This window comes from Xiphophorus couchianus, chromosome 12, assembly GCF_001444195.1.
Source record: "Xiphophorus couchianus chromosome 12, X_couchianus-1.0, whole genome shotgun sequence".
Taxonomy (NCBI): domain Eukaryota; kingdom Metazoa; phylum Chordata; class Actinopteri; order Cyprinodontiformes; family Poeciliidae; genus Xiphophorus; species Xiphophorus couchianus.
The window spans coordinates 266091-288330 of record NC_040239.1 but is presented as its reverse complement, the minus strand read 5'-3'; the positions used below and the strand labels follow the sequence as shown (position 1 = coordinate 288330).

The 22240-nt window shown below is 44.6% G+C and overlaps 1 protein-coding gene across 7 annotated transcripts in view; it reads left to right on the top strand.

Annotated features, from left to right (window-relative positions):
- The window catches only part of abca2 (ATP-binding cassette, sub-family A (ABC1), member 2), a 147644-nt gene that overhangs the window by 59459 nt on the left and 65945 nt on the right, over positions 1-22240 (top strand). For all 7 annotated transcript variants that reach the window (XM_028034937.1, XM_028034938.1, XM_028034936.1 and 4 more), the window contains 3 exons: positions 10329-10425; positions 13736-13909; positions 14725-14827. In XM_028034937.1, coding sequence (XP_027890738.1) covers positions 10329-10425; positions 13736-13909; positions 14725-14827 — 374 coding nt within the window. The remainder of the gene's footprint in view (positions 1-10328; positions 10426-13735; positions 13910-14724; positions 14828-22240) is intronic.

The following is a 22240-nucleotide window of genomic DNA, read 5'->3' as shown; positions in this document are numbered from 1 at the left end:
CCCCCTGACCCGGAGAAGGCACTCTACCCTTTTCCGGCTCAAGACCATGGCCTCGGATTTGGAGGCACTGATCCCCATCCCGGCCGCTTCACACTCGGCTGCGAACCGATCCAGCGAGAGCTGCAGATCACGATCTGATGAAGCCAAAAGGACCACATCGTCTGCGAAAAGCAGAGATGAGATCCTAAGGCCACCAAATCGGATCCCCTCAACACCTTGGCTGCGCCTAGAAATTCTGTCCATGTCCTGAATGTCAAAATTAAATTAAATTGGCCTAAGAGGCCAATTTGGCCACCCACCTCTGTTCGCAAGCGTCCAGCCTCAGCTTGGTAAGAATGTATTTCAGAGGATTGTTGTCAGTCCAAATAGTAAACTTATGTCCACGCAGCCAATGACTAAACTTACCATGAATAGCCCATTTCATGGCAAGAAACTCAAACCTATGAGCCGGGTATTTGGACTGCGCATGATTCAAGGACTTGCTTGCAAAGGCAATGGGCCTGGCAATGTTTTGGCCATCTTGTACCTGTGACAGCACAGCTCCTAATCTGGAAGATGACTCATCATCAGAGACCAGGAAAGGCTTTGTAAAGTCGGGGTGGGCAAGAAGTACCTGCTTGGTCAATGCAGCTTTCAAAGTCCTAAATGCTTCGCTACACTCCGGGGTCCAGTCAGCCGTGACAAGCTTACGCGACAAAGCATGTTTCTTTCGGCCTTTTCCCCTACGTGGCTTGGCAGTCCCTGTAGTCAGTTGGAATAATGGGTTGGCAATCACAGAGCAGTTCTCAATGTAATGCTGATAATACACCACCATTCCAAGAAAAGAGCAAATCTTCTTAGGAGATGGTGTGGTGCCATCAGGTTCCATAAGATCTGCTTCTGACAAACATACGATAGCCTGCACTTTATCAGGATCTGTTGCAATTCCGTCTCTCGTAACAATGTGACCCAAGAACTTGACTGACTTTCTCAAAAACTGACAGTTGGATGGAGACAGCTTTAGGTTATGTTCTCTTAACCGCTGGAACACCATCTCAAGTCTCTGCAGGCTTTCCTCCTCAGTCTTGCCAAAAACCAGCAGATCGTCCAAGTAACAAAGAAGGCTTAAAATGTTCTGGTCACCAAAAATCGTGAGCATCATTCACATAAAGGTAGCCGGGCTGTTACACAGACCCTGTGGCATGCGGTTATACTCATGCAATTGGAGAGGAGAGGAGAAAGCAGTGTATTTCTTATCATCCTCATGAAGGGGGACATTGTAATATCCCGAAGTCAAGTCTATTGAGCTAAAGAATGCGTTACCTCCTAACGCTGCAAGGATGTCAGCTTGATGCGGTAAAGGGTGCGTATCTTTGACTGTATGGGCGTTCAACCATCTGAAGTCCATACACAACCTTAAGTCACCATTTTTCTTCCAGCAAAGAATGAGTGGAGAAGCATACTCACTGCTCAACTTCCTGATAATGTCACGCTCTTCCATATCATCTAAAGTCTCTCTCAACTTTTGGTAGTGAGCAGGAGAAAGCCTACGATAAGGCAGTCGAAAAGGGTGTTCATCGGTAAGTCTGATGCGATGGCAGAATTCAGCAGCCTTGCCACAGTCCAAGTGATGTCTCGAAAACACGTCTTCATACTTTACGACTAAGTCAGTCATCTTCTCTCTCCAATGTTCGGGAACTTCATAGTCACCAACAGACAGATCCTGCAGCCCCAAATCAGCCAATATGCCAGATCCACCTCTTGTATTAACACTGCAACTTGACTCAGCTGTAAGGCTGCCATGGGAGCTGCCCGCCCTACCCACATTCTGATATACCCTCACCTCCATACCACCATCAAAATCCTTCAAAGCAATGCATGGATACACGTCAGCTACGTTAGCGCTCCTTCTCAACACAATCGGAGACATAGTAGGATTGATGATCTTCACAGGAAGCCACCCTCCTCCCCAAATTGGAGTAACTACTCTGCCGACCATCACACTACGCTGCACGCAGCGTGAAGTGCTCAGTTCAACAATAACGGTACTCCCCACAGAGAGTTCAGTCTTAAGTGGAAGGCGGCCCCACACCACATGCACACTCATAGGTTCAAGAGTCACAGCCTTCTTCAGTTTGACGGTCCCAACTTTTTCCGGGGTTTCCTCCTGTGCATTGACTTCCTTCCTTTCAAGATTGGCCAAAAATCTGACAAACTGGCTATTTTCATCCAAACAGGTGGAGTCAGGTCTACTCAGTATCCGTGAATAGGCCTCATCAGACTTAAACTGTTTTATGAGCGGTTTCATCACATTTGTGCCAACAATGAGCTCATCAGCCTGACCGTCATCAAAACTGGAACAACATAGTCAAACCCAAACAGCTTAAGTTTCGGTTCACAGATGCCCACTGGAACAGTCTGTCTGCCACCACACCCAACAAGAACAATGTTAGTGGGAGGGATTACATCTCCCATTACCACTCCTGCCTCACATAGCTTAGGGGTCATGTCTGCACATACAGATGTAGCCATAGACCCACTATCTAACATCCCCTGCAGCTCAATCTTGTTGCCAACTAGCACCGTAGAAAAAAACAGGCTGTCACTGATAGGCAGTTTTGCCACATTTTGGAAAATGACAGTTTTCAATCAATCAATCAATCAAATTTTATTTGTATAGCACATTTCAGCAGCAAGGCATTTCAAAGTGCTTTACATCATTACAAACACAGAAACACAATGCAACATAGAATCAATAATCAAAACACAGCATTGAGTCAAGTTCCATCAGTAAATTTGTAATTGATTACATTTCAAATACAATCCTAAACAGGTGGGTTTTTAGTTGAGATTTAAAAGAAGTCAGTGTTTCAGCTATTTTACAGTTTTCTGGTCGTTTATTCCAAATTTGTGGTGCATAGATGCTGAAAGCTGCTTCTCCTCGTTTGGTTCTGGTCCTGGGGTTGCAGAGCAGACCAGAACCAGAACCTAAGAGGCCTGGAAGGTTGATACAACAACAGCAGATCTTTAATGTATTGTGGTGCTAAGCCGCTCAGTGATTTATAAACTAACAACAGTATTTTAAAGTCTATTCTCTGAGCTACAGGGAGCCAGTGGAGGGACTTTAAAACTGGTGTTATGTGCTCCATCTTCCTGGTTTTAGTGAGAACCCGAGCAGCAGCATTCTGGATCAGCTGCAGCTGTTTGATTGATTTGTTGGACAGACCTGTGAAGATGATGTTGCAATAATCAATGCAACTGAAGATGAACACATGGATGAGTTTCTCTAGATCTGGCGGAGACATTAGTCCTTTAATCCTGGACATGTTCTTCAGGTGATAGAAGGCCGACTTTGTAACTGTCTTTATGTGGCTCTGGAGGTTCAGGTCAGAGTCCATCACTACTCCCAGGTTTCGGGCCTGATCGCTGGTTTTTAGTTGTAATAACTGAAGCTGTGCATTGACTCTAGATCTATAACTCTAGATCGTTCCTCTTTAGGTCCAAAAATAATAACTTCAGTTTTGTTTCTGTTCAGCTGGAGAAAGTTTTGGCACATCCACACATTTATCTGTTCTAAGCATCTGTTCAGTGATTGGATGGGCTCTGAGTCACCTGGTGACATCGTAATGTAGAGCTGTGTGTCATCTGCATAGTTATGGTAGCTAATATTATTTCCTGTTATAACCTGAGCTAGTGGGAGCATATAAATATTGAATAAAAGGGGTCCTAGGATTGAACCTTGGGGTACCCCACATGTGACCTTTGACCTCTTTGATGAGAAGTTTCCTATTGAAACAAAGAAATCCCTGTTCTTTATGTAGGATTCAAACCAGTTAAGCACTGGACCGGAGAGTCTGACCCAACTCTCCAGTCGATTCAGTAATATGTCATGGTCAACAGTGTCAAAAGCTGCACTGAGGTCCAACAGAACCAGCACTGTGGTTCTCCCACAGTCAGTATTTATATGGATATCATTGAACACTTTGACTAGGCCAGTCTCTGTGCTGTGGTGAGCACGAAAACCAGACTGGAAGGAGTCAAAGAGGTTGGTTATTGTTAGGAAGCTAGTTAATTGTTCCAACAGCTTTTTCAATAACTTTGCTGATGAATTGGAGGTTGGAGATCAGCCTGTAATTCTGCATTAGTGATTTGTCCAGATTGTTCTTTTTTATAAGTGGTTTGATTACTGCTGTTTTCAAAGCCTGGGGGAAAACGCCTGATGAGAGCCATGAGTTACTATTTGGATCGGATCAGCAGCAATAACAGGCAGAACTTTCTTAAAGAAATGTGAGGGTAAAACATCCAGACAGCAGGAACTGGAGCTTATTGACTTATAATTTCCTGTAGGATTTTATAATTAAGTCGTTGGAATTGGGTCATTTTTCCTGTATTTGTTTTGTTTGGGCACAGCATTGGTACTGACTTTATAGTGGATGTACAGATTAATCCTCTGATTTTTTGAATTTTTTCTGAAAAGAAACTGGAAAACTGGTTGCAGGCGGCAATACATTGGAATTCAGGTGGTAACGTCACAGGAGGGTTTGTGATTCTGTCAACTGTTGCAAATAAAGCTTGAGCATTGTTAATGTTTTTATTTATGACATCTGCAAAGAAAGCCTCTCTTGCATGTTTTAGTGTTAAATGATAGTTACGTAGTCTTTCTTTATAGATGTCACAATGAACGTGGAGTTGAGTTTTACCCCATTTTCGTTTTGCTCTACGGCAGAGTTGTCTTGCAGATCTAACTGTTTGTGTATTTCTCCATGGAGATTTCTTTTTACCAGACGCAACCTTCATTTTAATTTGGGCAATGGAATCAATAATATCTGAGACTTTAGCCTGAAAATCATTTACCAACTTATCTACATCATTACAGCCTAAGGGTGAGGAAGAAGAGTAGATTTGATTAAAAGTTTCTGCTGTGTTTTCAGTGAGAGAACGTTTTGTGATGGTTGCTGTTTGTCCAAGTGGGTTAAAAGATAAAGAACTTTCAAAGATAACAGCGAAGTGATCCGACAGGCGACATCAGTTACAGAGACATTGGAAATATTCACACCCTTACTGATAACCAGGTCCAGTGTGTGTCCTTGAGTGTGTGTTGCTTGTTTGACATGTTGTGTTAGACCAAAAGTCTCTAAAATATTAGCGAGCTTTTTTGCCCCTCTGTCTTGGGGGTTGTCAACATGAATGTTGAAATCACCGACAGTTATTAAACAATCATAATCAATACATATAAGAGATAGAAGCTCATTCAAGTCAGTAAAGAAATTTTCCACAAATGTTGGAGTTTTGTATAGAGTTAATGTCAAAGTTCGTTTGTGGCCTTTAGCCTCAATTCCAAGATACTCAAAAGAGGTGAAGAGACCCAAAGAGATTTTACTACAATTTATGGTATTCTTAAATATTGAAGCCACGCCTCCTCCTTTTTTGTGTTTTCTATTCTCACTGAAGAAATTGTAGTTAGGAGGCGCAGATTCAATTAGTACGATCGATTCATTATTGTCATTCAACCATGTTTCTGTCAGAAACATAACATCTATATTATGCTCAGTGATGAAATCATTAATTAATAGAGTTTTAGCACAGAGAGATCTTGTATTTAAAAGAGCTAGTTTTAGTGACTTGGAGGCCAAAAGTTCTTCAGTCTGATGTTTGAATTAAAACAGCTGTATTTTATGTTTCTGTTTCTTGTAAATTTTCTTGTAGTGATCCGGACAGGTAATGTCCTGTTCTGCAGTGCCGGGGGGCCAGACACATTCTGGGGTAAGAAGGGTGTAAAGATAAAGTCTGGACCTCGGCCTCAGACCTCAGAAACACAGGGTGATGGATCCTCTGAAGTCAGAGGCAGGTGGCTTAGATTAAGTGAGGTCTGCTACGTGAGCGCTAAGGAGAGACGTGCCAAGTAAAACCTGTTGATTCATTCCATCTGTAAATTTAAGAAACTCCGGTCCAGAAGACATTTCTTCTTCAAAGGTATCTTGTGAATCCTGTGAATGAGTGGGTGAGCAGAGAGGGAGGGGAGAAGAAGGAAGGGAACCAGTCGCTCCGTCTCCAGTCGATGTATCAGCTTGTTTTTGCTCCTGATAAGCGGAGGGTTCCATCCTAGTCAGAAATCCTTGAGCCTGTTCTTCTGAAGCGATGATCACTTTGCTGTCCTTGTTGATAAAATGAACATGGGATAAAGTGAGTAACTTTATCCCATGTTTATTAAGATTGCGTCCACCTCTTCCAAAAAGGTGAAAGCGCTGCCAATAGATCCAGAGGTTATCGATGAAGGTCACTGAGCTGGCAGGGCAGCTTTTAATAATTTTTATCATGTACATCCAGCAGTGTTTTTCATCTCCCCATTGAGGTGATAGAATTGGACCACTGAGAAATAACTTCATTTTTCATTTTCCCATAGTGTTCAAAAGATAAGAAAAAGATAGTCCTTTTTCAGAATCTCAGATTTCTGCTTTGCCAGATCGTTGGCCTGACATTCCCGTCAGCGACTAGAGAGCTGCTTATTGGACCTGTTGCATATAACCTGTCTGTTGCTGATCAGAGCAGTCTCCAGCAGACTCAAGACGCTGTCCAACGTGGTGTTTTCAATGACTGTTTTGGAACACTCTGGCTCCGGAACACATCTAGAAGTGGGCAACTCAGTTTGTTCATTGACATCCACCCCCTCGTGGGAAAACTTGGTAACCCCCACTGTCTGTTTCCCACGGCTCCGAACAACCATATGGTCTCTTAAATACTCATCCAAATGGTCTTGCACTTCACTAGCTGTCACTTGGACAGCTAGTAAAACCAAGCCTTCGCGAGAAGGCTTGGTTTTAAATACCAGCACCAGCTCTCTGTCAGGACAATAGCAAATAAACATGAGCACCAGGTGTGAACTCAGGTCAGTCATTGATTCCCCCTTACTTGCCAAGCACCGTTCAGCAACCTCTGCAGCTTTTTTAAGCCGTATTCAGTAATCAAGAGGTCCCTCATTTGTGTATGGTGTGCTAGCATAGAAGTCAGCCAGAGGCAGATCTGAATGAACGGTGTCACAAAAATGTTGTCTGATAATGCTAAAGATAACAGAAACATCAGTAGCATTTGCGTTACTACGCATCCAAACTTTAGTGACATCTTTTGCCCTCCCCATCAATCTGTTCATAACCACTTCAACCTGTTCAGCATTAGTGGAAGATTTTTGTCTAAGGTAGGCCTGCATGAAATCAAACAACCATGCACACACACATTCACACCTAGGGAGAATTTAGAGAGACCAATTAACCTGACAGTCATGTTTTTGGACTGTGGGAGGAAGCAGGAGTACCCAGAGAGAATCCAGCATGCACAGGGAGAACATGCAAACTCCATGCAGAAAGACCCCTGGCCAGGAATTGAACCCAGAGCCTTCTTGATGCAAGGCAACAGTGCTACCAACTGCGCCACAGTAGGTAGCAGTGGCGCTACCTACTGTGATTATATGATTGATTACATGGAGTAATCACTCCATGTAATTACAATGAATTAGTTACACAGATGCATTTTATTTTTTCTCCAATGACAACCTGTGTCAAGCAGGTGAACATGGAAGTTGAAGAGAACAAGGCCGATTCAAATGTCACCACCGATGCCATTATCGAGGTACAAATATGCATCTCTGGGACGAACAGAACAAGATCACAGTCAGGACACACTACAATACTGGAAAATGCAAAGGCTACATTAGAATAGAATAGAATAGAATAGAATAGAATAGAATTCAACTTTATTGTCATTGCACTGTCACAAGTACAAGCAACGAGATGTAGTTTGCATCTATCCAGAAGTGCTCTACGAGATATAAATATTTATTTACAGATGTACAAGACTATGTATGTATGGACTATAAGGGGTTATAGCAAAGAGATATAGATATTGTGTATAAATATAAATATGGGAGCTGTATGCACAGATTACAGATTATACAGAATATACAAGAATGTTAGGGAATGGATTATACGTATATGTATATAATATAATACAAGATAAATAATGGCAGATAAAATTTACAGGTTGTATGCGTGTGTGAAGAAAACAGTCCGTGATGTGTGTGTGAGGATAGTCCATGTGTTATTGTTGTATGAGAGGATAGGGGAGTACAGTCCTTATAGTTTATGTTTTATGTCAGGAGGCGTTCAAAAGCGTGACAGCTGTGGGAAAGAAGCTGTTCCGGTGCCTGGTGGTTCTGGTCCGTAGGCTTCTGTAACACCTCCCAGAGGACAGGAGGGAAAAGAGTGTGTGTGCTGGGTGAGTGGAGTCCTTTTCAAACACCGCTTCCTGTAGATGTCCTTGATGGCAGGGAGCGGTGCCCCGGCGATATACTGGGCAGTTTTCACCACCCTCTGCAGCGCCTGCCGGTTGGAGACAGAGCAGTTCCCGTAGCAAGCTGTAATACAGTTGGTGAGGATGCTCTCAATGGTGCAGCGGTAGAAGTTCGTGAGGATCTCTGAGGATAGGTGGTTCTTCCTCAGGGTCCTCATGAAGAAGAGGCGCTGATGCACCTTCTTAATGAGTTTGGAGCAGCTGGTCGTCCAAGTCAGGTCCTTGGAGATGTGGACTCCCAGGAACTTAAAGGTGTCCACATGCTCCACCACTGTCCCCTTAATGTGGATGGGTGGATGTGGGTCAGCGTTCCTCCTGAAGTCCACGATAAGCTCCTTGGTCTTCTAGGCATTCAGCTGCAGGTTGTTTTTGTTGCACCACTCAGCCAGACGGTCTACCTCCTCCCTGTAAGTGGCCTCATCATTATCTCTGATGAGGCCGATCACCGTGGTGTCGTCTGCAAACTTGATGATGGCGTTAGAGCCAGTCTGCAGTCGTAAGTGAAGAGGGAGTAGAGGAAGGGACTCATCACACAGCCTTGTGGCACTCCGGTGTTTATGATGATGGTGGATGAGAAGTGGTTGTCCAGCCGGACATGTTGAGGTCAACTGGTCAGGAAGTCGAGCACTCCACATTGTGTGAGCAGTGACTCTCGGTAGTAGCAGAGTCTGTGCACCAAGCTTTGTTAATATAAATGCACAAACCTCCGCCTCTGGTCTTGCTGGAGTCATCTGCTGTCCTGTCGGCTCGGTGTGTGTGGCGTCCACTTAGCTGGATAGCATTGTCCGGGCAGCTGTTGTTTAGCCATGTTTCAGTGAAAAACATGACATTTGAGTCCATAATCCGTCTGTCACTCGTGATGGATAGTCGTAACTCATCCATTTTATTAGCCAGAGAACGGACATTGGCAAGGAAAATGCTGGGTAAAGGGAGCCGGTGTGGTGTTAGCTTTAGCCTAGCTCGCACCGCTCCACGCTTACCCCGCCTTTGTCTACGTTCTCGTCGCGGCCTGCGTACCCTTCCACCCAGCTGGTAGAAGTGAGCAGCCTCCGGTGTTCTGGAGATCTCTGGGATGAGTTGGAGATCGGCGATCATAGAGTCAAAATTGTAGCTCCAAATGTCCAGAAGTTCATGTCTGCTGTAGCGCAGCAGCGCTGTGCAATTCTGAGAAAAAAGTCCAGTAATGAAAAGATAAAAAACCACTAAAGAGCAGATTCTGGAGAGACGCTGAGCCTCGCGTTGTTCACGCGCCGCCATCTTGGTCTTTTTCACCCTACCTTGTACAAACTTACAATTAAATTTCTATGTACGCTGTCAAAATCAGTACTCTGTCAAAGAGTGTTATCAAAAGCAGAAGAAATGGTTTGTAAACGGCGCATTCGCTTCGGCCCGAAGCTGTAACAGCAGCTGATGTTTCGAAATAAAAACAAGAATGAACATTGTTCACTGTTTCCAGTCTTTATTGAATTTGCCTGCAATTACTTTTTAAATCCACCAGATGTCCCTGCAAGGGACATCTGCAGCAACACAGTTCAACAGTGTCGACACAGTTTGGGAAATGTGCCACACACCCAATGAGGCCTTGTCTGCCCATCATTAATCGTAAGCTATGCTCCACCGTTAGCATCCACGCTTACTTCTGCAAACACTGAGCACTACTTTTTTATGGCTGTTGGCAAAACATTGAGCACGCTCTCTATGTGTGACGTTATTGCGCCCTCTACTGCACATGCGGGACACTTTGAGGTCGTGTACGGTTCACACTGGCGGCCAATTTAATGCCATCCAGATCAAGTGATTTCTTTTTCAGAGGTTCTGGACCAAAAGCAACAACTTCTGTCTTGTCAGAATTTAACAGCAGAACATTTAATGTCACCCAGGTTTAAAACTGACTGGACACAACAAGATCAGTATCAATAACCAATATGACTTATATTAAGTGAGGCATAGTTTGTAACAGTTTAACTCCATTTTGTGGTGACGAATATTTTTCCCCATGTTTCCAGGTCAGTGTGGATGTGTTCAAAGGCTTCCCTGATGAGGACAGCATAGTCAACTACACCCTGAACCAGGCCTACCAGGACAATGTTTCTGTGTTTGCCAGTGAGTCACTCCTTTCTACCTACAATGCCTTGCTAAAATATTTACACCTTTTGACATTGTGTCACCTCATGACCACAAATCCCCTTTTCTCCATCAAAAAGCTGAAAAATATTAGAATGCATGACATCCAAGAATTTTAGTGTACATTGTTTCTATGAATAAATGGAGACCCATCCATCCATCCATCCATCTTCTTCCGCTTATCCGAGGTCGGGTCGCGGGGGTAGCAGCTTCAGAAGGGAGGCCCAGACTTCCCTCTCCCCAGCCACTTCTTCCAGCTCCTCCGGGGGAATCCCGAGGCGTTCCCAGGCCAGCCGAGAGACATAGTCCCTCCAGCGTGTCCTGGGTCTTCCCCGGGGCCTCCTCCCGGTGGGACGTGCCCGGAACACCTCACCAGGGAGGCGTCCAGGAGGCATCCTGACCAGATGCCCGAGCCACCTCAACTGGCTCCTCTCGATGTGAAGGAGCAGCGGCTCTACTCTGAGTCCCTCCCGGATGACTGAGCTTCTCACCCTATCTCTAAGGGAGAGCCCAGCCACCCTACGGAGAAAACCCATTTCGGCCGCTTGTATCCGCGATCTCGTTCTTTCGGTCATGACCCAAAGCTCATGACCATAGATGAGGGTGGGAACGTAGATCGACCGGTAAATCGAGAGCTTCGCTTTTTGGCTCAGCTCTCTCTTCACCACGACGGACCGGTACAGCGCCCGCTTGACAGCAGACGCTGCGCCAATCCGCCTGTCGATCTCCCGCTCCCTTCTTCCCCCATTCGTGAACAAGATCCCGAGATACTTAAACTCCTCCACTTGGGGCAGGACACCCCCCCTGACCCGGAGAAGGCACTCTACCCTTTTCCGGCTCAAGACCATGGCCTCAGATTTGGAGGCACTGATCCCCATCCCGGCCGCTTCACACTCGGCTGCGAACCGATCCAGCGAGAGCTGCAGATCACGATCTGATGAAGCCAAGAGGACCACATCGTCTGCGAAAAGCAGAGATGAGATCCTAAGGCCACCAAATCGGATCCCCTCAACACCTTGGCTGCGCCTAGAAATTCTGTCCATGAAAGTGATGAACAGAATCGGTGACAAAGGGCAGCCCTGGCGGAGTCCAACTCTCACCGGAAACGAGCCCGACTTACTGCCGGCAATGCGGACCAGACTCTGACACCGGTCATACAGGGACCTGACAGCCCGTATCAAAGGGCCCGGTACCCCATACTCCCGGAGAACCCCCCACAGGGCTCCCCGAGGGACACGGTCGAACGCCTTCTCCAAGTCCACAAAACACATGTAGACTGGTTGGGCGAACTCCCATGCACCCTCCAGGACCCTGCTGAGGGTGTAGAGCTGGTCCAGTGTTCCACGACCAGGACGAAAACCACACTGCTCTTCCTGAATCCGAGGTTCGACTATCCGACGGACCCTCCTCTCCAGGACCCCTGAATAGACCTTGCCAGGGAGGCTTAAGAGTGTGACCCCTCTATAATTGGAGCACACCCTCCGGTCCCCCTTTTTGAACAGGGGGACCACCACCCCAGTCTGCCAATCCAGGGGAACTGCCCCCGATGTCCATGCGATATTGCAGAGTCGCGTCAACCAACACAACCCTACAACATCCAGAGCCTTAAGGAACTCCGGGTGGATCTCATCCACCCCCGGGGCCTTGCCACCGAGGAGCTTTTTAACCACCTCGGCGACCTCGCCCCCAGAGATTGGAGAGCCCAACCCAGAGTCCCCAGGCTCCGCTTCCTCAGTGGAAGGCATGTTGGTGGGATTGAGGAGGTCTTCGAAGTACTCTGCCCACCGGCCCACAACGTCCCGAGTAGAGGTCAGCAGCACACCATCCCCACTATAAACAGTGTTGGTGCTGCACCGCTTCCCCCCCCTGAGACGCCGGATGGTGGACCAGAATCGCCTCGAAGCCGTACGGAAGTCTTTCTCCATGGCCTCTCCAAACTCCTCCCACACCCGAGTTTTTGCCTCAGCAACCGCCCGAGCCGCATGCCGCTTCGCCCGCCGGTACCCATCAGCTGCTTCCGGAGTCCCACAGGCCAAAAAGGCTCGATAGGACTCCTTCTTCAGCCTGACGGCATCTCTCACCGAAGGTGTCCACCAACGGGTTCGAGGGTTGCCGCCGCGACAGGCACCGACAACCTTGCGGCCACAGCTCCGATCGGCCGCCTCGACAATGGAGGCACGGAACACGGTCCACTCAGACTCCATGTCCCCCACCTCCCCCGGGACGTGTTCGAAGTTTTGCCGGAGATGGGAGTTAAAGCTCCGTCTCACAGGGGATTCCGCCAGACGTTCCCAGCAGACCCTCACAACACGTTTGGGCCTGCCAGGTCTGACCGGCTTTCGCCCCCACCACCGGAGCCAACTCACCACCAGGTAGTGGTCAGTGGACAGCTCCGCACCTCTCTTCACCCGAGTGTCCAAGACATACGGCCGCAGATCCGATGAAACGATGACAAAGTCGATCATCGAACTGCGGCCTAGGGTGTCCTGGTGCCAAGTGCACATATGGACACCCTTATGCTTGAACATGGTGTTCGTTATGGACAATCCATGGCGAGCACAGAAGTCCAGCAACAGAACACCGCTCGAGTTCAGGTCGGGTGGGCCGTTCCTCCCAACCACGCCCCTCCAGGTCTCACTGTCGTTGCCCACGTGAGCGTTGAAGTCCCCCAGCAGAACAAGGGAGTCCCCAGGAGGAGCACTCTCCAGTACCCCCTCTAAGGACTCCAAAAAGGGTGGGTAATCTGAACTGTCGTTCGGCCCGTAAGCACAAACGACAGTCAGAACCCGTCCCCCCACCCGTAGGCGGAGGGATGCTACCCTCTCATTCACCGGGGTAAACCTCAACGTACAGGCGCCGAGATGGGGAGCAACAAGTATGCCCACTCCTGCCCGACGTCTCTCTCCCTGGGCAACTCCAGAGTGGAAGTATGTCCAGCCCCTCTCAAGGAGACTGGTTCCAGAACCAGAGCCATGCGTCGAGGTGAGACCGACTATTTCTAGCCGGAACCTCTCGACCTCACGCACTAGCTCCGGCTCCTTCCCCACCAGAGAGGTGACATTCCACGTCCCAAGAGCCAGTTTCTGCAACCGAGGATCGGACCGCCAGGGTCCCCTCCCTTGGCCGCCACCCATCACACAGTGCACCCGTATGGAGACCATAGTTACTTTTATAAAGCTATGTTTTGTCCATGTATTTTGTCCATGTATTTTGTGAACATTTGGGATCATTCAATCACCATCACAGTGATGATGGACTTTTGGTGTTCTACATGTTTTTCTGTTACCAGGTGTGATTTTTCAGACTAACAAGGATGGTTCTTTGCCACCTCATGTTCTGTACAAAATAAGACAGAACTCCAGCTTCACAGAGAAGACTAATGAAATCAGAAGAGCCTACTGGAGACCTGGGCCCAACACCGGTGGGAAATTCTACTTCCTCTATGGTTTTGTGTGGATTCAGGGTAAGTCTTCTGGTGCTCCTGATTGGTATTAATTTTTCAGTCTACTTAGGCGTGCAGATGTGAGTGATGAAGTGTCAGAGCTTCTACTGCCACCACGGGCAAAACTGGGTTCATATTGAAGCTCAGACAAGTCATGAATGAACTCAGATTAAGAAAAGCATTTTTTTACAAGTCATAAATTGCCCAAATGCTCTTCATTGATGGACTTTGTGTACAGAGGCAATGTGCTGCTGTCTGAGGCTTTACCATAAATCAAGACCTACTGTAGATCTGCACATCTCTCAGGTCAAATGTATTGTTTTCTTTGGTTTACAAAGACCAGCATTTATAGGCAGAAAATGCTTACCAGTGTGCAAAGTGAGCTGGAAGCAGCTGTGGAGAGATACCTGAGCCAGCGGCAGCAGAAGCACTTTTCCTTGGCAGGTCGACTCTTCTGCAGGAAGCGGAGGGAGAGTAAAGAACAATGCATTGTCTTCACCCAGACACTGCAGGCCTATTTTTTGTTTGTACAGTTATTTGGATTGGAGAGAAATTAAAAAAATATTTTCTCTTTGCATGAAAATGTTATTTATCATGAGAAAAATATACACTAGTTTCATTATTTCAAAGCTAACCATATAAATCAGCTCAAATTTTTTTGTAAATATTGCAGCATGGCCAAAATAAGCTTTTTACAAGGCAATATTTGCATCCTCCTGTGTTCAAATATGAGGATAGAGATTGAAATCACACACTGACAAATAAAAACACAGATTTCTCCTCAAGTTGTTGTTTTTCTCCTAAGGTTAGTGTCTCTTTTTGATGTTTTCCTTTAGATATGATAGAGAGAGCCATAATCAACACATTTGTGGGTCACGATGTGGTGGAACCCGGTAACTATGTCCAGATGTTCCCCTACCCATGTTACACTAGAGATGAGTAAGTAATGTAGTTTTTATGTCAACCTAGCACTAATCTACTTTCTATACTCTGTTGTGGTTCTTATAAGGCTAATTATCCCAGACAAAAACAAATAATCTTCAGATTTACATGTAAATATTTATTTTATCTAGATAAAAATATGGGCGCACACATTTTCAGTCTGAAAGCAGGACTTCATGTGTTTGTACTCAAAACTTTCTTTCAAATATTCACTGTGCTTCCTCAAATCTTTCTCCTCACTCTCAAAACTTCTCTCTGCTCGAATCAAATCCTTGCTCACAAACCTCTCTGCTCATTTACAAATGTTATCTGCTTTCTCTCCAAACAAAATGCATTGTCACCTGCTAACCTGTCAGCCAATAGATTGAAAATGTTATACTGGGTGAGTTTCTTTCCTTTTGGTGCAAGGGTGAGCATCTTTTTCAATTCAGAGCCACTTTTACCACCACCACTACAAAATGAAGTTTGTCTACAGCTGAAAAAAAAAGCTGTTTGATCATATTACCACCTTTTCTTATTGGTTTTGTGATCAAAAACATGTCTAGTTTGTTTTTAAGAGCCACAGTACAGGTGCCAAAGAGCTGCAGGTTGTAGACACCTGTTCTAGGAGGTGTGCCTTTGTGGTTACTATTGATTGTAATACAACACATATGGTAACACCTGCTTTTCTGTGTCGCCCACTGAGGTAAGGAGGAACAGTGTCAGCTTTCTGCTGTGTGGTACAACTGAAAGGGAAACTAACCCCCAAAACAACAGTTTTTTCCTGATAAACTTTCTAAATATGTTATGTAGGGTACTATCTTTATGTTTCTGTATGAACTTTGACATGTTTGTGCAATTTGTTTAGTTTGGCATTATTTTGCCTGGTACAGCTTGGTACAACTTCATAACATCCCTGGTTCGGTTATAATAGCGCTCTCTCCCTCCTCACCTCTGTTCCCCCATCTGCCCAATGGCAAGCCAGAATTTTCAAGGCATGCCACGGCAACTGGTAATCACTGAATGATAGTGTTATTCAGCTTTTAAAAAGTGTGATTTCAATTCAAAAATACTTAATTTATCCCAAAGGGAAATTAAATGAAATGTTGTAACTCATTAATTCTTCAAGATGCAGCTTGTGATGGTTGTTGACAGAAAAGATCTCCTGCAGCAATCTGTATTAGAGTAACTCTGAAGAAGCCTCTGACTGAAGATACTCTGCCTTCCCAAGACAGTGTCACGAAGAGGATGGTCAGGGTTATCCATAATTCTTTTGATTATATGAAGAATCCTTCTTTGCGCAATCATCTCACGAGGTTCCACAGTTGCCTCCAGAACAGAATCAGCCTTCTTTTTCAGGCTGTTGAGACTTTTTAGGTCCCTGGTTCTGATGCTACTGCCCAGCAGATGATGGCAGAAGAGATGACACTCTCAACAACAGACTGATAGAAGATCTGCAGCATCTTGGTGCAAACCTTGAAGGATCTTAGCTTCCTCAAGAAGTCCAGTCCGCACTGCTCCTTCTTATAGATGCTTCAGATAGATAGATAAGAAGAAGAGATAGATCAGTCCAGTCTGATCTATCTCTTCTTATTGGCCCTTCACTGTATCTGAGTGGATTTGGCTCCCCCACCTTCTTCAAATCAGACAAAATTGGTGTCAATTAACTCGACTACGTTTGTGCTGGTTTGTGCAGCAAATATTTTCGTTTGTGCCGCTATTATTTTAAAGATATAAAGAAATGTTTCTAGAGGTCATCAAAGATCAACCAGCCCCCCCACCTTCCTCAAATCAGACGAAATGGGTGTCAATTAGCTCAACTCCATTTGTGCTGGTTTGTGCAGCAAAAATAGTCATTTGTGCTGTTTTGGCTTTGAAAATATTAATGAAAGGTTAAATGTCAGAAGGTTAAATGTCAAAAGGTCAATTGGCCCCCCCACTTTTATGAAATCAGACAAAATTGGTGCCAAAGGTTTATGCTACGTTTGTGCTGCTACTGCTGTCATCTCCATGTGGCTGGCAGAGAGTAGTCCAATCAGTTGCTTCAAACTAGCCTGGAGGGCCTCTTCTGTTTCCTGTGACCATTTCCCAACAGTCATCTTCCTAACAGGCAGCCTCTTCACTAGGGGTTTGTATTCAGAGCAGAGAAAAACACGATTATGGTTCGATTTCCCCAGAGGAGGTTTTGGTTTGGAGACATATGCATCCTTGACATCAGTGTAAAGCAAATCCAAAATCTTGTTTTTCTGGGTGGAACAGCTGACAAAATGGTGAAACATTGGCAGCATAGAAGAGAGCGAGGCATGATAAAAAATCACCAAGTATTGCAGATGCATTATCGGCAACAGTTCAGGGTGGAATTTAAACAACTGTCAAAATAACACTGGTGAACTCTCTTAGTAAATAATATGGTCAGAAACTTACTTCTAAGAGTTCAATGTCTAGGCTACAGAGATGACACTTCACAATAACATGTTCTGGATAACACCATCTGTTGTTCACAAACACCACTAAACCACCTCCCTTTTAAATCTGGTCTGCTGCTCTTAAATCTGTCTGCTCGAATAGTCAGGAAGCTTGGCAGAGAGACATTGGAGTCGGGGATACAATCCCGCAGCCATGTCTCCGTAAAGCACATTAATCTGCATTCCTTGTACTCTGGCTGAGTTCTTGTCAGGGCTTGAAGTTCTTCCATCTTGTTAGCCAACGATCTCACGTTGCCCATTACGATGGATGGTACAGATGGTTTGATCTTCCTCCTCTCTCTCCTTTCTGCTGCTCTGCATCCACAATACCTCCATTTCAACTTCTCTGGGATTTCTCGCTTCAGCTGTGGTATTATTTCAGCTTTTAAATGTTGTTCAGCTGTTCCCTGCTGTATACCACTCTGTTGCTATAGTTGCGCATCATAACAAAATGGCAAAACTACAAATAATATTGCCAAAAATCAGTCCAACAAGATAGAATCCCAAACAAGAAGGATCAGCAGTTAAAAAAAGCAATTTTCCTCCAGAAAAGCAGCGACAAACGCTTGGGGGAAAAAAGAAAAAATCTCAATGAAAGCACAGAATTTAGCTCAGCATTTAATATGATCTTCCCCCAGGATCTGGTATGCAAACTGGTTCTTTTGGACCTCAATACTCCACTGTGCAACTGGCTGCTTGATTTCTTCACCGACAGAACTAAGTTTGTCCGTGTGGTTAACACAGTAGTTAACACCTCCAGTGTGGAAGTCAGCAGAAAAAGACAAAAAAGTAATTTATGTCTTGCTTTATTCTCAATGTCTTCCAACCAAAAGAAAATAGAATGTAGGACAACCGTTGATGTCTTCTTCACTTTGCCCTCTCCCCTTCACAATAAGAGTATACATTCGGGTGTGAAATATATACATTGTATCCGCCACACAGGCCCCCCCTGAACACACAGAATGTCACAAACACATAACATGTGAAACACCGTCACAAGTATAAAAAACACACACATAGGAAAAACTAAACAGCAGCGACAAACAAACCAATTGAAATTGGTTGTTACCCTAACCCTAGTAACAACTAGGGAGTTTAACAATTCGGCCACCACGGCTTCTTTTCACAGGAACAGAGGTTGAAATTGAAAGAGACTCTCCAGATTGACTGCTACCAAACTGTCCACCTGAGGGGGACAAACCAGCTGTAAGGGGACAACCCAGAAGAGTGGGTAAAGAAACCGGGAGACGACCACGGCGAGGTCGCTGAGCCAACTTAACTGGGTCCCCTGGTAACACATGAGCTGGCTTCATACGATCCACCAAAATACTCTCCTGATTACTACCCAACTCCACCAAAAAATACTTAGGTCCCCTCTCCAAAACACGGAATGGACCATCGTAAGGAGGCTGAAGTGGTGAGTGGTGTGAGTCATGGCGCATAAATACCACAATACCACGGTGCAATGGCCTTAGTGTGCTGTTGCGCCTTGGTACGCTGGCAAGCCAAACAGGAAGCCACCCATGTCCGTACATCTTTACGGAGTCCCGGCCACACAAACTTTGCCCCTAGCAGTTTAGGAGAAGCTTTAACGCCCGGGTGTGAAAGAGAATGAACTGCATCAAAAACCCACCGACGCCAACTAGTAGGGACCGAAGGTCGAGGTTTGCCAGTCGAGACATGGCAAAGGTTTTGCCACACTCATGAAAGGAGAGCTCCTCTAAATGCAAACTGGATTCGGCCACGTTAAAGGCCAGAATATCCTTGTCGGTCAGTTGGTCTGTGGCTATGGGAGGTAGTCCATGCCTTGCTGCCTCTAGTGGCGTGGGGTGGTAACACAACTAACATAACTACATCACTAAATGAGAATAGCACAAAGTCTTCATTATTTATTATTAATCTGTCATTTTCTTAAAGATGTAGAGCTAATTAAATGAGCTAAAGAAGACCTCAGAGTGGTTCCAATTTCTCCCGATGGCCAACCTGTTGAAATTCTGGTCAATTTTAAATGCCTTGGGTCATTCCTGGATAGTCAGCTCATCTTTGCTGAAAACACTGACTATATTTTTAAGAACTGTTCTCAGAGACTCTATCTCTTAAGAAGACCTAGTGATGTTGGAGTTACTCAACCAGAGGTTGTGTACAAGACAATGTTGAGTGTTTTCATTATTCATCTCTTAGGCTGGTTTGGTCACGTGAGCTGCAGAACAAAAGACAAACTTTTAAGAAAACTTTTAATGGCAGATAAGATAGCAGGTAAATAGTGGAGAAACAAAACACAACTCAATTGTTTGAAAGAACATGGAAAACATCAAGAAATATTTTAGCAGAGAGCATCCATCCTTGTTTTTCATCACTTTGAACCTCTAAGCTCATGAAGGTGTTATTTTGTTCCTCTCACAACTAAGAACATCTATTAGAAGTCATTAATTGATGGTGAAATAATTATTCTTTAACTAACTTAATAACATTTACCTATAGCATGCTAAGTGTTTTACTCTATGAATAAATAGTTGATATTGTGATGCTATGAATGTGTTTTATTTGATCACTTTAGAGTCGAAGGAAAATTTCCACCATGATAGATTAAATATTGTTTAATATGACTTTTTCCTATGTCTAAGACTGTTCCAACAAAAAAATCTCTCAGAATAATATATATGGCACCGTAAAAGCAAACATGTGAATTTTTACTTATATCTGTTTAACAACCCTGGTTATAACAACCAGATGTGTTATTCTTCTGTGAATCTAATTCATTTGTTCGTTATTGACTTTTGCTCAATTAAGTTTCTTATATGTACATTGTAAATGGTATTTTATTATAGTTGATCATGTTGCTTTTCATGTCTCTTTTTTTCTGTTATTCCTCTTATAATTGATGGAGATACACTGCCTGGCCAAAAAAAAGTCGCCACCTGGATTTAACTAAGCAAATAGGTACAAGCCTCCTATTGGATAAGTACTGCATAGGCGATTATCTTTCAGCTGGCAACAAGTTATTTAACCCCAGCTGATGCAATGAGTAACTCCTCATTTCTTAAACAACCATGGCAAAAGACACTTCCTGTGGTCGTGGAAAAGACGTTAGTCTGTTTAAGAAGGGTCAAATCATTGGCATGCATCAAGCAGAGAAAACATCTAAGGAGATTGCAGAAACTAGTAGAATTGGGTTAAGAACTGTCCAACGCATCATTAAAAACTGGAAGGATGGTGGGGAACCATCGTCTTCCAGGAAGAAATGTGGTCGGAAAGAAATCCTGAATGATCGTGATCGGTGATTACTTAAACGTTTGGTGAAATCAAATCAAAGAAAAACAACAGCAGAACTCAGGAGTATGTTTAATTGTGAACGCAAAAGCATTTCCACACGCACAGTGCGAAGGGAACTCAAGGCGTTGGGATTGAACAGCTGTGTAGCCGTAAGAAAACCTCTAATCAGTAAGGCTAACCAGAAAAAGAGGCTTCAGTTTGCTAGGGAGCATAAAGATTGGACTCTGGAGGAATGGAAGAGGGTCATGTGGTCTGATGAGTCCAGATTGACCCTGTTCCAGAGTGATGGGCGCATCAGGGTAAGAAGAGAGGCAGGTGAAGTGATGCACCCATCATGCCTAGTGCCTACTGTACAAGCCTGTGGGGGCAGTGCTATGATCTGGGGTTGCTGCAGTTGGCCAGGTCTAGGTTCAGCAACATTGTGTGCCCAAAGAATGAGGTCAGCTGATTACCTGAATATACTGAATGACCAGGTTATTCCATCAATGGATTTTGCCTTCCCAAATGGAACGGGCATATTCCAAGATGACAATGCCAGGATTCATCGGGCTCACATTGTGAAAGAGTGGTTCAGGGAGCATGAGACATCTTTTTCACACATGGATTGGCCACCACAGAGTCCAGACCTTAACCCCATTGAGAATCTTTGGGATGTGCTGGAGAAGGCTTTGCGCAGTGGTCAGACTCTCCCATCATTAATACAAGATCTTGGTGAAAGATTAATGCAACACTGGATGGAAATAAATCTTGTGACACTGCATAAGCTTATTGAAACAATGCCACAGCGAATGTGGGCTGTAATCAAAGCTAAAGGCGGGCCAACAAAATATTAGAGAGTGGGACCATTTTTTGGTGGCGACTTTTTTTTGGCCAGGCAGTGTATATAGATATTTATAATTTACAAAGGCGTTGTTTATGTCATTTAATTAGCTCTACATCATCAAGAAAATAATAAAATATGGTCTTTTAGTAGATAATTTATTTTTTACGGTGCCAGTAATGCTGGAATTAATAGTAAATGATGAAGACTGTGCTATTCTCATTTAGTGATGTAGTTATGTTAGTTGTGTTACCACTCCCACACCAATAGAGGCAGTAGTAGACCCTAAAGCTGCAACTAAGGAGCAGATTTAGAAGTACACAGAAAGCTACAGAATTAACTAAGAACTGTCAGCTGTGCTGAAGTAAATAAGGGATGAGTTTAAATACATGCTGAGAGTGAAACTCCTTCCTAAAGATGAAGATATATTACAGATTTCAAAAGAAAATAAAAATGGGAGACCGTGTCTAATATAGGAAATAGCGCCCCCTTCAGTTCCAGAGAGCAATGGTCCCATTTCCAAATAAGGTATGAGACTGACTGTGGTCCGTTCCTGGCCCTTTCTGTTTGCTGCAGCGAGGTGGACGTGCTTTCATTCTATTGGCTGAGAGGTCACCTGGCAACAGTACTTTTTGCTTGGAGAGAGCAGAAAAGAATTTGCAAGTGAGCAGAGAGGTTTGATTGAGTTGAACCGAGCAGAGACAAGTTTTGCGTGTGATGAAGGTTTGAGAAAGCACAGTGAATATTTGAAAGAGAACAGAAGTTTTCAGTACAAGCAAATTCAAGTTTTGAGAAGAAAGCCATGACGTCCTGCTTCCAGACTGAAAATGTCTGCTCTCTCTCGACTTATGGCAGTAAAATTCCTCCACAGTG